The following is a 13,837-nucleotide window of genomic DNA, read 5'->3' as shown; positions in this document are numbered from 1 at the left end:
TCATGCAACCCATTCATGCAATTTAAGAATAAGGGGTAAGCCATTTAGAACGATGAAACACTTTTTCTCACAGAGAGTGGTGAGTCTGTGGAATTCTCTGCCTCAGAGGGCGGTGGAGGCAGTTTCTCTGGGTACTTTCAAGAGAGAGCTAGATAGAAACATAGAAACATAGAAAATAGGTGCAGAAGTAGGCCATTCGGCCCTTCGAGCCTGCACCGCCATCAATATGATCATGGCTGATCATCCATTCAGTATCCTGTAGGGCTCTTAAATATAGCGGAGTCAGTGAGATATGGGGAGAAGGCAGGAATGGGGTACTGATTGTGGATGATCAGCCATGATCACATTGAATGGCGGTGCTGGCTTGAAGGGCCGAATGGCCTATTCCTGCACCTATTGTCTATTGTCTAACCCGACTCGCTTGTGTTCCCCTTGTCTGTCACTAAGTAATCGACCCCTGTTTTACTGCCCGTTCGAGCAAAACACAAGGCGCTGGAGTGACTCAGCGGGACAGGCAACATGTGCAGAAGGGTCCTGACCCATTCCTTCTCTCCAGAGGTGCTGCCTGTCCACGCTGAGTTACTCCAGCATTTTTTATGTCTACCTTCTGTGTAAACCAGCGTCTGCAGTTCCCACCTGCAGCGTCTGTAGAGAAGGCGGACACAAAGTGCTGGAGTAACTCAGAGGGTCAGGTAAGCATCTCTGGAGGGAAGGAACGGGTGACGTTTCGGGAAAGCGTCAGGGGAGAGGGAAACTAGAGATCAGGATGGCGATCGAGAGGGACACAGAACAAAGAAATGAAAGATGTTCAAGCAAGCTGTCTGAAGAAGGGTCTCGACCCGAAACGTCACCCATTCCTTCTCTCCAGAGATGCTGCCTGCCCCGCTGAGTTACTCCAGCATTTTGTGTCTGTCTACAATTGAAGCCAGCATCTGCAGTTCCTTCCTACACAAAGCATCTGTAGAAACCTGTATTGGGAGGAACCACAGATGCAGTTTTGAACCAAAGACACACAGATAGGACAGGTGCATGGCTCGGACAGGTTCATGGATAGGACAGGTGCATGGCTAGGACAGGTGCATGGCTAGGACAGGTGCACGGCTAGGACAGGTGCGCGGATAGGACAGGTGCATGGCTAGGACAGGTGCGCGGATAGGACAGGTGCGCGGATAGGACAGGTGCGCGGATAGGACAGGTGCGTGGCTAGGACAGGTTGCATGGATAGGCAGGTGCATGGATAGGACAGTGCATGGCTAGGACAGGTGCAAGGCTAGACAGGTGTGCGCGGATAGGACAGGTGCATGGCTAGGACAGGTGCATGGCTAGGACAGGTGCGCGGATAGGACAGGTGCGCGGATAGGACAGGTGCGCGGATAGGACAGGTGCGCGGATAGGACAGGCTTGTAAGGATATGGACCAAATGCTGGCAGGTGGGACTAGTGTAGCAGGGGCATGTGGCCGGTGTGGGCAAGTTGGGCCAAAGGGCCTGTTGCCACACTGCATCACTCTATGGCTCTATGACACAGAAAGCTGGAGTAACTCAGCGGGTCAGGCAGCATCTCTGGAGAAAAAGGATGGGTGGCCTTTCGGTCGGGACTTCAGACCCAAAACGTCACCTATTCAATCCCCCTCTCTCCAGAGTTGCTGCCTGACCCGCTGAGTTACTCCAGCGCTTCCTGCCTGTCTTCAGTGTAAACCAGCATCAGCAGTTCCTTCTTACGCAGGGGGTGGGTGGATGCAGGTGAGGGGGGGAGGAGATTAAATGGCAGGTGAGTGGAGTAAGTGACAAAGGCTGAAGGTGACAAGAAGACATACAGGTGTCAGATGAGGAGGGGGGAGTTCAAATGTAAAGCTGGAATGAGGATATAGTTGGGAAGAGAAAGGGAGAGTATACAAGGGAATTGAGGGACTCGGGATGACAGTGCTAGGTTAATAAACAGAAATATACACACAGGTAGACACAAAATGCTGGAGTAACTCAGCGGGACGGGCAGCATCTCTGGAGAGAAGGAATGGGTGAGGTTTTGGGTCGAGACCCTTCTTCAGACTGATTGGAGAACGAAGGGTGGCGGAGAAATAGAGGGATAGGGAAAGAGGATATTTCCACTAGTGGGAGAGTCTAGGACCAGAGGTCACAGCCTCAGAATTAAAGGATGTTTCTTTAGGAAGGGGTTGAGGAGGAATTTCTTTCGTCAGAGGGTGGTGAATCTGTGGAATTCTTTGCCACAGACGGCTGTGGAGGCCACAAGTCAGTGGACATTTTTTTTAAGGCAGAGATAGATAGATTCCTGATTAGTGCAGGTGTCAGGGGTTATGGGGAGAAGGCAGGAGAATGGGGTTAGGAGGGAGAGATAGATCAGCCATGATTGAATGGCAGAGTAGAATTGATGGGCCGCATGGCCTTATTCTGCTCCTATCACCTATGACCTTATGGAAGCAAAGGTTCTTCAGACTGAAGAAGGGTCTCGACCCGAAACGTCACCCATTCCTTCTCTCCAGAGATGCTGCCTGTCCCGCTGAGTTACTCCAGCACTTTGTGTCTATCTCTGGTATAAACCAACACCTGCAGTTCCTTGTTTCTACACACCAGACACGGGTACATTGGCGACTGGGAGAGGGACTGTCTGCCGGCAGAGCTAGTTGGTGGTCACGGATGAAGCCTCTATAATGAATTCTTTCAAATTCTCCATATTTTATTCATGACTTTTGTCATGTTACACTGAAGCAAACAAAGGCCAGAGTCTTCTCCTTTTTATATTTAAAATAAATCCCCCGCTAAATCCCCCGGGAGTGAAGAATTAGAGCTTGCATGTGATGCTGAGGAGTCTTTGGCACTAGGGGAGGTTCCTGAGGCTGCCACCCTCAACACCTCACTCTCTGGAGAGGGGTGATTAACTACCCGACTGATTAGCTGGGAATATTCCGTCTGCCCCCCAGTGGGTGGGAACCTTCCCCCTTCCCCTCTCCCCCTCCCCCTCTAACCCCATCCCCTCCCTCTCCCCTCTCCCCTTCCCCTCTTCTCTTTCCTCCCCTCTCCCTTCCCCCTTTCTCCCTCCCTCTTTCCCCTCTCCCCCCTCCCCCTCTACCTCCCCCTCTACCTCTCCCCCTTCCCTTCTCTTTCCTCCCCTCTCCCTTCACCCTTTCCCCTCTCCTCACCCGTCTCCCTCCCCTTCCACATTCCCCACCCCTCTCCTCTCATTTACTCTTTCCCAAGTGCCTTCTCCCACCTCTCCCTCTCCTTCCTTCTCCGGGTTTTCTCCATGTGCTCTGGTTACCTCCCGCACTCCTGTCTCCTCCCCTTCCTTAACCCTCTAGCTGTCTCCTCCCACCCTCCCATCCGCCTGCCCTCGGGCTCCTCCTCCTCCTCCCCTTTTCCTTCTTCTTCCCCCCCCCACCCCCCATCAGTCTGAAGAAGGGTTTTGGCCCGAAACGTTGCCTATTTCCTTCGCTCCATAGATGCTGCTGCACCCGCTGAGTTTCCCCAGCAATTTTGTGTACCTCCAAAGACATACAGTTTTGGAGGTTAATTGCCTTCTGTAAATTGTCCCTAGTGTTTGCAGGATAGAACGAGTGTACGAGGTGATCGCTGGTCGGCATGGACCCGCTGGGCCGAAGGGCCTGTTTCCACAATGTATCACTAAACTAAACTTAGTTGACTCGGTGGGGCGAAGGGTGTCTGAAGAAGGGTCTCGACCCATTCCTTCTCTCCAGAGATGCTGCCTCATCCGCTGAGTTACTAAGCTTCACGTGCAACATCATCGCGCTGCTTTGGATAAACCTAACATGACACGTTTAAGCATGTGAGCGCTAGATGCAATAAAAAGCTCCACACAAATCGCTTTTCAAGGGAACTCCTGATTTTCAAATTGAGGTAGACAAAAGTGCTGGAGAAACTCAGCGGGTGCAGCAGCATCTATGGAGCGAAGGAAATAGGCAACGTTTCGGGCCGAAACCCTTCTTCAAATTGAGGTGATACTTCCATTAAAATAGTTCTCAATATGGTGCCATTAATGACCAGACTTGGACAAGACAACACATGAAATTTCCTGAAGAAAGACACAGAGTGCTGGAGTAACTCAGCGGGTCAGGCAGCATCTCTGGAGAACACGGATAGGTGACGATAGGCAGATTCTTTGGACAAAAGCCGGGGATGAAAAGACACTGTTCGAGCCCGAGAGGATAAAGAGCTGCGAATTGTGAAGCTCGAGGATAGAAAAGTTGCCAATTGTGAAGCTGGAGGAAAGGAATGCAGGTGGAGGGGGAGGAGAAAACTGATGCAAGGTTATCCAGGAGGGGAGTTAGTGGTGGAGGCGTGGTGTGGGGGGAGGGGGTGTTTGATTGTTAGTTTAGTTAACTAGCATGTTCTCCAGAGATGCTGCCCGACCCGCTGAGTTACTCCAGCACTTTATGTCAAATGCTAAGAGAATGGAGCGGCTGGGCTTGTATACTCTGGAGTTTAGAAAGATGAGAGGAGATCTCATTGAAACATATAAATTTATTTAGGATTTGGACATGCTAGAGGCAGGAAACATGTTCCTGATGTTGGGGGAGTCCAGAACCAGGGGCCACAGTTTAAGAATAAGGGGTAAGCCATTTAGAACGGAGACGAGGAAACACTTTTTCACACAGAGAGATGTGAGTCTGTGGAATTCTCTGCCTCAGAGGGCGGTGGAGGCCGGTAATCTGGGTACTTTCAAGAGAGAGCTGGATATGGCTCTTAAAGATAGTGGAGTCAGGGGATATGGGGAGAAGGCAGGAACGGGGTACTGATTGGGGATGATCAGCCATGATCACATTGAATGGTGGTGCTGGCTCGAAGGGCCGAATGGCCTATTCCTGCACCTATTGTCTATTGTCTATGTCTTTCTCAGGGTGTCCAGCATCTGCAGCCTCCTGTGATTAAATCTCTACTCTAAATTTCCTGTATGTTTAAATGCTTTAACTGGGAGAGACAATTCATCGATTCATCTCATTCTACATTCCTGTTTTATAGATGTGTGCAAAAAGTCTTTGATGTAATGCTTTATACTCTATTGAGTTTGTTGACCTTTCACAAATGCATGCATGTATGGATGGATGTGCAAAAGTCTAACAAACAAGCATGTTGATACTTCCCGAACTGAGATGGTAAAATATAGAGTAAAGGGCCTGTCCCACTTAAGCGACCCTTTTAGGCGGCTGACAGGGACTAGTTTTAATGGAATACACCTACGACAACACCCTCGCCAACCTACGTCAGTAAAATCTGTTCCCACTGTCGCCAAAATGTTTTCAACATGTTGAAAATATTGCGGCAGTAACCTGTAGTTGCCCAAAAAATTGCCTAAGTGGGACAGGCCCCTATTTGCACGTACGTGCAGAAAGGCAATTTTTTGGGCGGATGCCACAAAATTTTCAACATGTTAAAAAATCTTCGGCGACAGTGGCGACAATTTTTGCTGTCGTAGGTCGTCGCCAGATGAATTGTAGGTGAATTCCTTTAACATTAGTCCCCGGCAGTCGCCTAAAGAGTCGTCAAAGTGGGACAGGCCCATGATGAGAGTCTTCCTTTATTGGTGTCTGGGAAATATCATGGCTGGAGATGATGTTGGAAGCTTGTGTGACGCGGGACTTGTTGTGACTAGTTGCGCTTGGCTTTCCTCAGATGTGGAGAGACGGATAGAGGCAACTCCACACATGACGAAGAAAATGATCCAACTGCTTCGAAACAAGAGCGAGTACACCGTTATAGCAACTATCCAACAGAAGGTTTTAACCTCGGGAGTCATCTTGTCCATCCACCAGTCTGATCTCAGGTAAAGTGATCCATACCGCATATGGGAAAAATATCAACTAATATTAACACTGTGGTGGGAAGGAACTGCAGAGGCTGGTTTACAGCAAAGATAGACACAAAAAACTGGAGTAACTCAGGGGGTCAGGCGGCATCTCTTGAGAAAAGGAATAGGTGATGTTTCGGGTCGAGACCCTTCTTCAGACCGAGAGACTCAACACTACCAGACATTTTTACATTTACACCAAGCCAATTCGCCCGCAAACCTGGATGTCTTTGGAGTGTGGGAGGAAACCAAAGAGCCCGGAGAAAACCCACGCAGGTCACAGGGATAGAAACATAGAAAATAGGTGCAGGAGTAGGCCATTCGGCCCTTCGAGCCAGCACCGCCATTCAATATGGTCATGGCTGATCATCCAACTCAGTATCCCATCCCTGCCTTCTCCCCATACCCCCTGATCCCTTTAGCCACAAGGGCCACATCTAACTCCCTCCTAAATATAGCCAATGAACTGGCCTCAACTACCTTCTGTGGCAGAGAATTCCACAGATTCACCACTTTCTGTGTAAAAAATGATTTTCTCATCTCGGTCCTAAAAGACTTCCCCCTTATCCTTAAACTGTGACCTCTAGTTCTGGACTTCCCCAACATCGGGAATAATCTTCCTGCATCTAGCTTGTCCAACCCCTTAAGAATTTTGTAAGTTTCTATAAGATCCCCCCTCAATCTTCTAAATTCTAGCGAGTACAAGCCAAGTTTATCCAGTCTTTATTCATATGAAAGTCCTGACATCCCAGGAATCAGTCTGGTGAACCTTCTCTGTACTCCCTCTATGGCAAGAATGTATTTCCTCAGATTAGGGGACCAGATTGGGAGGGATGAACGTACAAACTCCGTACAGACAGCACCCGTAGTTGGGATCGAACCTGGGTCTCTTGCGCTGTGAGGCAGCAGCTCTACCCTCTGCGCCACCCTGCCGCCCCATTTAGTTTATTGCCACCATTACGGAGGTGCAGTGAAAAGCTTTTGTTGTGTACTAACCAGTCAGTGGAAAGACTAAACTAAACTAAAATGCTGGGGTCAATAAAATTAATTCTTAACGGTGACATCCGAGGTGTATATTGAGATGAGAGTCAGCCTAGCAAGTAGGGTAAATGAGAGACCAATATTTTATACAACAGCTTATTATTTTTCCCTAGTTGACCCAAGAGTGCTTGTCGGCAATTATTACTAATTTTCCATTTTTTGCTTTTGTCATTCCTTGATGATGGCAAGAAATGAATTCATCCTTTATGTTCCGCTTGGCGCTGGATCTGCAGTGAACAGTATATAATTATGCAATTAACTTGGAATCATAATCTCTTGTCATTTGAACTGAATCCTTCACAGAGGTGCCTCAATAGATGTAATAATCTGTTTGTTAACAAAACATTGCAGAATAGTTCATGCGGCTAACGGAATCAAGGGATTTATGGGGGGAAAAGCAGTACTTCCCTAATATTATATTCATTTAACATTGCTTTTCTCAAGTTTGTAAGAGATAGGAGCAGAATCATGCCATTGGGTCCACTCCGCCATTAAATCATGGCTGATCTGTCTCTCCCTCTCAGCCCCATTCACCTGCCTTCTCCACGTAAGCCCAGATATCCGGTACTAGCCCACACAGAAACACTAACACTGCACCACCATGCCGCCCCCAACGATTGTTGGAATAGGAAATAGGGGCGGCCACGGTGGAGCAGTGGGTAGAGCTGCTGCCTCACAGCGCCAGAGACCCAGCGTCGATCCTGGCCAAGGGTGCTGTCTGTACGGAGTTTGTTCGTTCTCTCCGTGACCTGCGAGGGTTTTCTCCGGTTTCCTCCCACGCTCCAAAGACGTGCGGGTTTGTCGGTTAATTGGCTTTGTGAACTAGTATGCGGGCATCTTTGGTCGGTGCGCACTCAGTGGGCCCAATGGCCTGTTTCCGCGCTGTATCACTAAACTAAACAAATGAAATATTCTGTTAATAACTTTCCCTTTTATATTTGTACACCAATATACTTGATTGAAAAAATACATCTCTTGATGCTCCTCAACACATCATCAGTGATGTAACCTGGGGTCATCTGGTGTTTCGGGTCTCAGACACCCTCGCCCAGGCGACCCAGCGTGGTTGACCAGACCACGACTTGTGTTCAGGTGGCATTCGCTCCTCCCCATGGACCTCCTCTCCTGATCCAGAGCCATCTCGAGGCCTTCTCCGCTGCCTCTGTGGTGTTCTTGATGACTCTTCTCCTCGCCACTCCATTGATGCCCAGTGCACTCAAGGCTTTGTAGAGCGATTGCCCTGCAAAACCTCTGTAGCCAACCTCGATGGGCATACACCTTGCATTCCAGCCCTGCTTACGGCAGTCTATGACCAGCTCTTTGTACTTGGTCATCTTCCTCTCGTGGGCCTCCTCCAGACAGTCCTCCCACCGCACTGACAGTCCCAACAAGACGATGATAGTATAGCTGGCTATTCCTGACACGTTCTAAGCAGAAATGTATGCTGTGCATAAAGACTTTAGACAATAGGTGCAAGAGTAGGCCATTCGGCCCTTCAAGCCAGCATCGCCATTCAATGTGATCATGGCTGATCATGGAGTGAATATTCATTTTAATCTCAAAACCAGCTTCTGTTGCCTTAGGAGTTCTCATTTTGTCACTACACGACACTACGGAATCTTAACCTCCATTTCCAAGGGCGATGGATACCACAGTGGTGCAGCGGGTGGAGCTGCTGCCTTCCATCCCCATCAGCCTAATCCTCTGATGCAGTCTGTGAGGAGTTTGCATGTTCCATTCTGGATGTCCTCCAGAGCTTTGGTTTCCTGTCACATCCCAATGGCGTGTCAATTGGGCCGGTTATTGACGAATATAGATAAGCCCTAGCATGTACATGAATGACAGGAAAGGGGAGGTGAATGTGGGAAGAATTAAAAATGGGATTGGTGCGAATGCTTGCTGAATGCAAGCAGGGCTGATGGGCTGAAGGGCCTGTATCTAATCTGTAATGAAAGGATCAAATAGGAGCATCCTTGTTTACATTCATGGAAGCATAGCTCGAAATCGCATCCACACAAACCAATCTCTCTTCCATTGACTCCATTTATACCTCAAGGGCCTGTCCCACTTTCACGACCTAATTCACGACCTCTGCCGAGTTTGCCCTTGTCTCATACTCGCAGCATGGTCGAAGGTTGGATCGTGGGCAGGCCGTAATGCTAGTCTTAGGTATTCGTGGCATCAAGTAGGTCGGGGCGTTTTTTCCAACATGATTAAAAATGTCCACGAGTAAAAAAGGTTGTGAATTAGGTCGTGAAAGTGGGACAGGCCCTTTACACTGCCTCGGCAAGGCCAGCAGCATACTCAAGGACCAGTCTCACCCTGGCCACTCCCTCTTCTCCCCTCCAGGTCCAGAAGTGTGAAAACGCACACCTCCAGATTCAGGGACAGTTTCTTCCCAGCTGTTATCAGGCAACTGAACCATCCTACCACAACCAGAGAGCGGTCCTGAACTACTATCTACCTCATAGGGGACTCTCGTACTATTCTTGATCAGACTTTTCTGCCTTTACCATGCACTGAACGCTATTCCCTTATGTATCTACACACTGTAAATGGCTCGATTGTAACCATGTATTGTCTTTCCGCTGACTGGTTAGCACGCAACCAAAGCTTTTCACTGGACCTCGGTACACGTGACAATAAACTAAACTGAAACTGTACTGAAATCTTAAAAGACAAGGGTTGATTTTTGAAGGGAAAGAAAGGATTAGTTTTGATGTGGCATCCAATGATTTATTTCGCATCCGGACTGGAAGAGAATTTGATTCTTTGAATGCAGTCCGATACACAAATGCTTATTGATCACATTGAATGGCGGTGCTGGCTTGAAGGGCCGAATGGCCTACTCCTGCACCTATTGTCTATTGCCTACTGACATTGAGAAGGTACAAGGGAATGTTTCTTTGGGCGGCACGGTGGCGCAGCAGTAGAGTTGCTGCCTCACAGCACCGGAGACCCGGGTTCGATCCTGACTACGGGTGCTGTCTGTACGGAGTTTGTACGTTCTCCCCGTGACCTGCATGGGTTTTCTCCCACACGCCAAAGACGTACAGGTTCAAGGTTCAAGTTTCAAGGTTTGTTAAAAGGACCAGTCCCACTTGGCGATTTTTTTCGGCATCGTGTCGGCATCAGTGACTGACGTATCAGGTCACCGAAAAAACCGCGGCGTGATACGGCGTGACGACGTATTGACGCGTGGTGTCTCCTCAAGTGTCGCAACAGGAATCGCTGGTCGGCACGGGCTCGGTGGGCCGAAGGGCCTGTTTCACGCTGTATCTCTAAACTAAACAAAAAAAATCAGGTCCTTGAATCCTGGCAACAACCTCAGATATCTCTGCACCTTGCTCAAGTACTTATGGGCCTGTCCCACTTTGGCGACTTTTTAGGTGAATGCAGGAGACTGTGCGGTGGCCACATGTTCGCGGGTGGTTGCTGGGGAGTCGCCTTCATGGTCGCGAGGAGTTCCCGCATTCTGGGAACTAGTCGCGGCCTCATTATGGTCGCCGTGAATTTTTCAGCATGCTGAAAAATTAGCGGCGACTAGAATGAAGCCGCCATGGAGAGTAGCGAGAATTCTCGTGCCGTAGGTGGGTCGCCAGGAGGTCGAAGCTTCTCATAGGTTCTCGTAGGTTGAAAACCGGTGAATTTCATTGACTCATTGGGGGGAAAAAAAGGTAAGCAGTAGTTTTCAGAACCAAGGATAGCCGACCGGTAATGTTAAATGTCCGCCGAGCTTCACAGCCGTGTATCTCTGGCTTCTTAAAAGTTGTCTCCACTCCTCCTCCCCACTCTTCCCTCGCCCCCCCTCTTTTAAAGAACTTACCGTACACTGTGCTTTAGCCGTCTTGTTACAGCGCCAACCTTCCTGTTCATCGCGGTGTGTGTCTGTTTCACCTTGGCTTTGCAACGTGTGAATTTTTTAGACAGCGCCCCCCCCGCTTGCCCTGTCCCCCGCCTGCATAATGGGCTGGCGAAGGAGTGTGTGTGTGTGTGTGTGTGTGTGTGTGTGTGTGTGTGTGTGTGTGTGTGTGTGTGTGTGTGTGTGTGTGTGTGTGTGTGTGTGTGTGTGTGTGTGTGTGTGTGTGTGTGTGTGTGTGTGTGTGTGTGTGTGTGTGTGTGTGTGTGTGTGTGTGTGTGTGTGTGACTTGACATTTGCTGACAGTCCGCTGAAAAATCGCTGAAGTGGGACAGGCCCATGACATAGATCTAGCATGGACAAGTTGGGCTGAAGGGCCTCTTTCCATGCTGTATGACTCTGTGACTCCACAGGGAATTTGACACTGTTGCACGGAATGAACATATTGCATGAAATAATTTGCTTTTAAAGGAAAACCACGAAGAATTTTAATATTTATTAAATTTGATATTCAAAATTCATCGCCATGCTTGAACTTTCTACTCATGGGATCTGTGCCAGATGCTAGATTTTTAATTACATCAATAAATTATCTTCTAATTATGATTTACTCGTGTACAGTTTCAGACGCAGCAAGGATTAGGTCTTCATGCCAAACTTGACGTTGCATTGTGTGTATCTTGTCAGCTGATACTGCCGAGGAGACAGGAATAAATGGGAAGCTTGCAAATCCTTTAGACTTCATCAGAAGTAAAAATGCCAGATAATAATTTGTCAGAGCTGAAAGGAAGTGGTTGATCTCCTAATGAAAAGAACAAGACGAATATCAGGCATCAAGATATCTCTGGTTCCGAGATGATGTTAAGCTGGAAAGGGTGCAGAAAAGATTTCATGAGGATCTTGCATGTGCTATATATCAGCCATGATTGAATGGCGGAGTAGACTAGATGGGCTGAATGGCCTAACTCTGCCCTAGAACCTTGAGCAGGCTAGTGCTTTATTCCTGAGAACGCAGGGCTGAGGGGGTGATCATATAGAGATGTACAAGACCATGAGAGGAATAGATAGGGTGAATGCGCAGTCTTACACTCGGAGTATGGGGAATTTGAGAACCAGAGTACATAGGTTTAAGGTGAGAGAGGGGGAAGGTTTAATAGGAACCGGAGGGGCAATCTTTTTACTCAAAGGGTGTTGGTTGTATGGAATAAGCTGCCAGAGGAGGTAGTTGAGGCAAGGACTATTGCAACATTTAATAAACAGTTAGGTAGATACATGGATAGGATGGGTTTAGAGGAATATGGGACAAATAGACAATAGGTGCAGGAGTAGGCCATTTGGCCCTTCGGGCAGTTGTACAGGGCTCTGGTGAGACCACATCTGGAGTATTGTGTCCAGTTTTGGTCTCCTAATTTGAAGAAGGACATCCTTGTGATTGAGGCAGTGCAGCATAGGTTCACAAGATTGATCCCTGGGATGGCGGGACTGTCATATGAGGAAAGATTGAAAAGACTAGGCTTGTATTCACTGGAATTTAGAAGGATGAGGGGGTATCTTATAAAAAACATATAAAATTATAAAAGGACTGGACAAGCTAGATGCAGGAAAAATGTTCCCAATGTTGGGCGAGTCCAGAACCAGGGGGCCACAGTCTTAGAATAAAGGGGAAGCCATTTAAGACTGAGGTGAGAAAAAACTTTTTCACTCAGAGAGTTGTGAATTTGTGGAATTCCCTGCCACAGAGGGCAGTGGAGGCAAAAATTACTGGATGGATTTAAGAGAGAGTTAGATAAAGCTCTAGGGGCTAGTGGAGTCAAGGGATATGGGGAGAAGGCAGGCACGGGTTATTGATTGGGGACGATCAGCCATGATCACAACGAATGGCAGTGCTGACTCAAAGGGCTGAATGGCCTCCTCCTGCACCTATTTTCTATGTTTCTATGAGCCAGCACTGCCATTCAATGTGATCATGGCTGATCATCCACTACCAGTACCCCATTCCAGCCTTCTCCCCATATCCCCTGACTCCGCTATCTTTAAGAGCTCTCTCTAGCTCTCTCTTGGAAGCATCCAGAGAATTGGCCTCCACCGCAGCAGGTGGGACGAGTGTAGATGTGGCATGTTGGTCGGTGTGGGCAAGTTGGGCCGAAGGACCTGTTTGCTCATTTGTATGTCTATGACTCTATGACTATGCCACAATATAAACCACTTGGTTCCTTATCCATTCAGCTAATCGCATTGTGGTATGTTGCTCCCACACAAGAGATACCAACCCAGGGCAAGACCGCCCAGCACCAACTTGTAGTGTTGACTCCATCCCGATGGCGAATGTCTCTCTCTTCAGGCTGAATAGCAGCAGGCAAGGAATGCAAGGAAGACCAAGACACCTCTAGTCTGACCTTCCCATCAGCCACCCTCTGTGGTGTCTGTTAAAAGATTCATGGCTCGGCTTCAGTCGAGGAAACTCTATCTGATCTCGGATGAGATTGTTATCAGCCAGGATGGATGGATCACAGTGCTGCAATATCAGTGGAAGAGGAAGGGGAGGGGGAGATAGGGTGGCACAGTTGCTTGTAGGAGTTTGTACGCTCTCCCCGTGACCTGCATGGGTTTTCTCCGGGATCTCCCCCTTCCTCCCACACCCCAAAGACGTACAGATTTGTGGGCTAATTGGCTTGATGCCATTGTAAATTGTCCCTAGTATATGAAGGATAGTGTTAGTGCGCAGGGATCGATCGCTGGTTGGTGCGGACTCGGTGGGCCGAAGGGCCTGTTTCTACGCTGTACCTCTGAACTAATCTTGTCTCTCAAATCTTAACGACTGGATTTGAGCTCCGTCCATTGAATATGATGTCATTGCTCAATGGATATTTTTACAGTCCATTCAGTATGTCTATTGTTCTTGACATGAATTAAAAGAGTTTACAAGACTCCAGATTCAAGATTCAAGAGAGTTTATTGTCATGTGTCCCAGATAGGACAATGAAATTCTTGCTTTGCTTCAGCACACAGAACATAGTAGGCATGAATATAGAACTAATCAGTGTGTCCATATACCATTATACAATGCAGCTCTATAGGACTTTGGTTAGACTGCATTTAGAGTATTGGATAGGGTTCT

At 48.2% G+C, this 13,837-nt stretch overlaps 1 protein-coding gene across 1 annotated transcript in view; it reads left to right on the top strand.

Moving 5' to 3' along the window:
- Window positions 1-13,837, top strand: part of LOC116984381 (protein kinase C-binding protein NELL1-like) — a 170,965-nt gene that overhangs the window by 4,139 nt on the left and 152,989 nt on the right. The window contains exon 3 of the mRNA XM_033038539.1: window positions 5,645-5,795. Coding sequence (XP_032894430.1) covers window positions 5,645-5,795 — 151 coding nt within the window. The remainder of the gene's footprint in view (window positions 1-5,644; window positions 5,796-13,837) is intronic.

This window comes from Amblyraja radiata, chromosome 20 (genome assembly GCF_010909765.2).
Source record: "Amblyraja radiata isolate CabotCenter1 chromosome 20, sAmbRad1.1.pri, whole genome shotgun sequence".
Taxonomy (NCBI): Eukaryota; Metazoa; Chordata; class Chondrichthyes; order Rajiformes; family Rajidae; genus Amblyraja; species Amblyraja radiata.
This window is presented reverse-complemented; position numbering and strand designations above follow the sequence as displayed.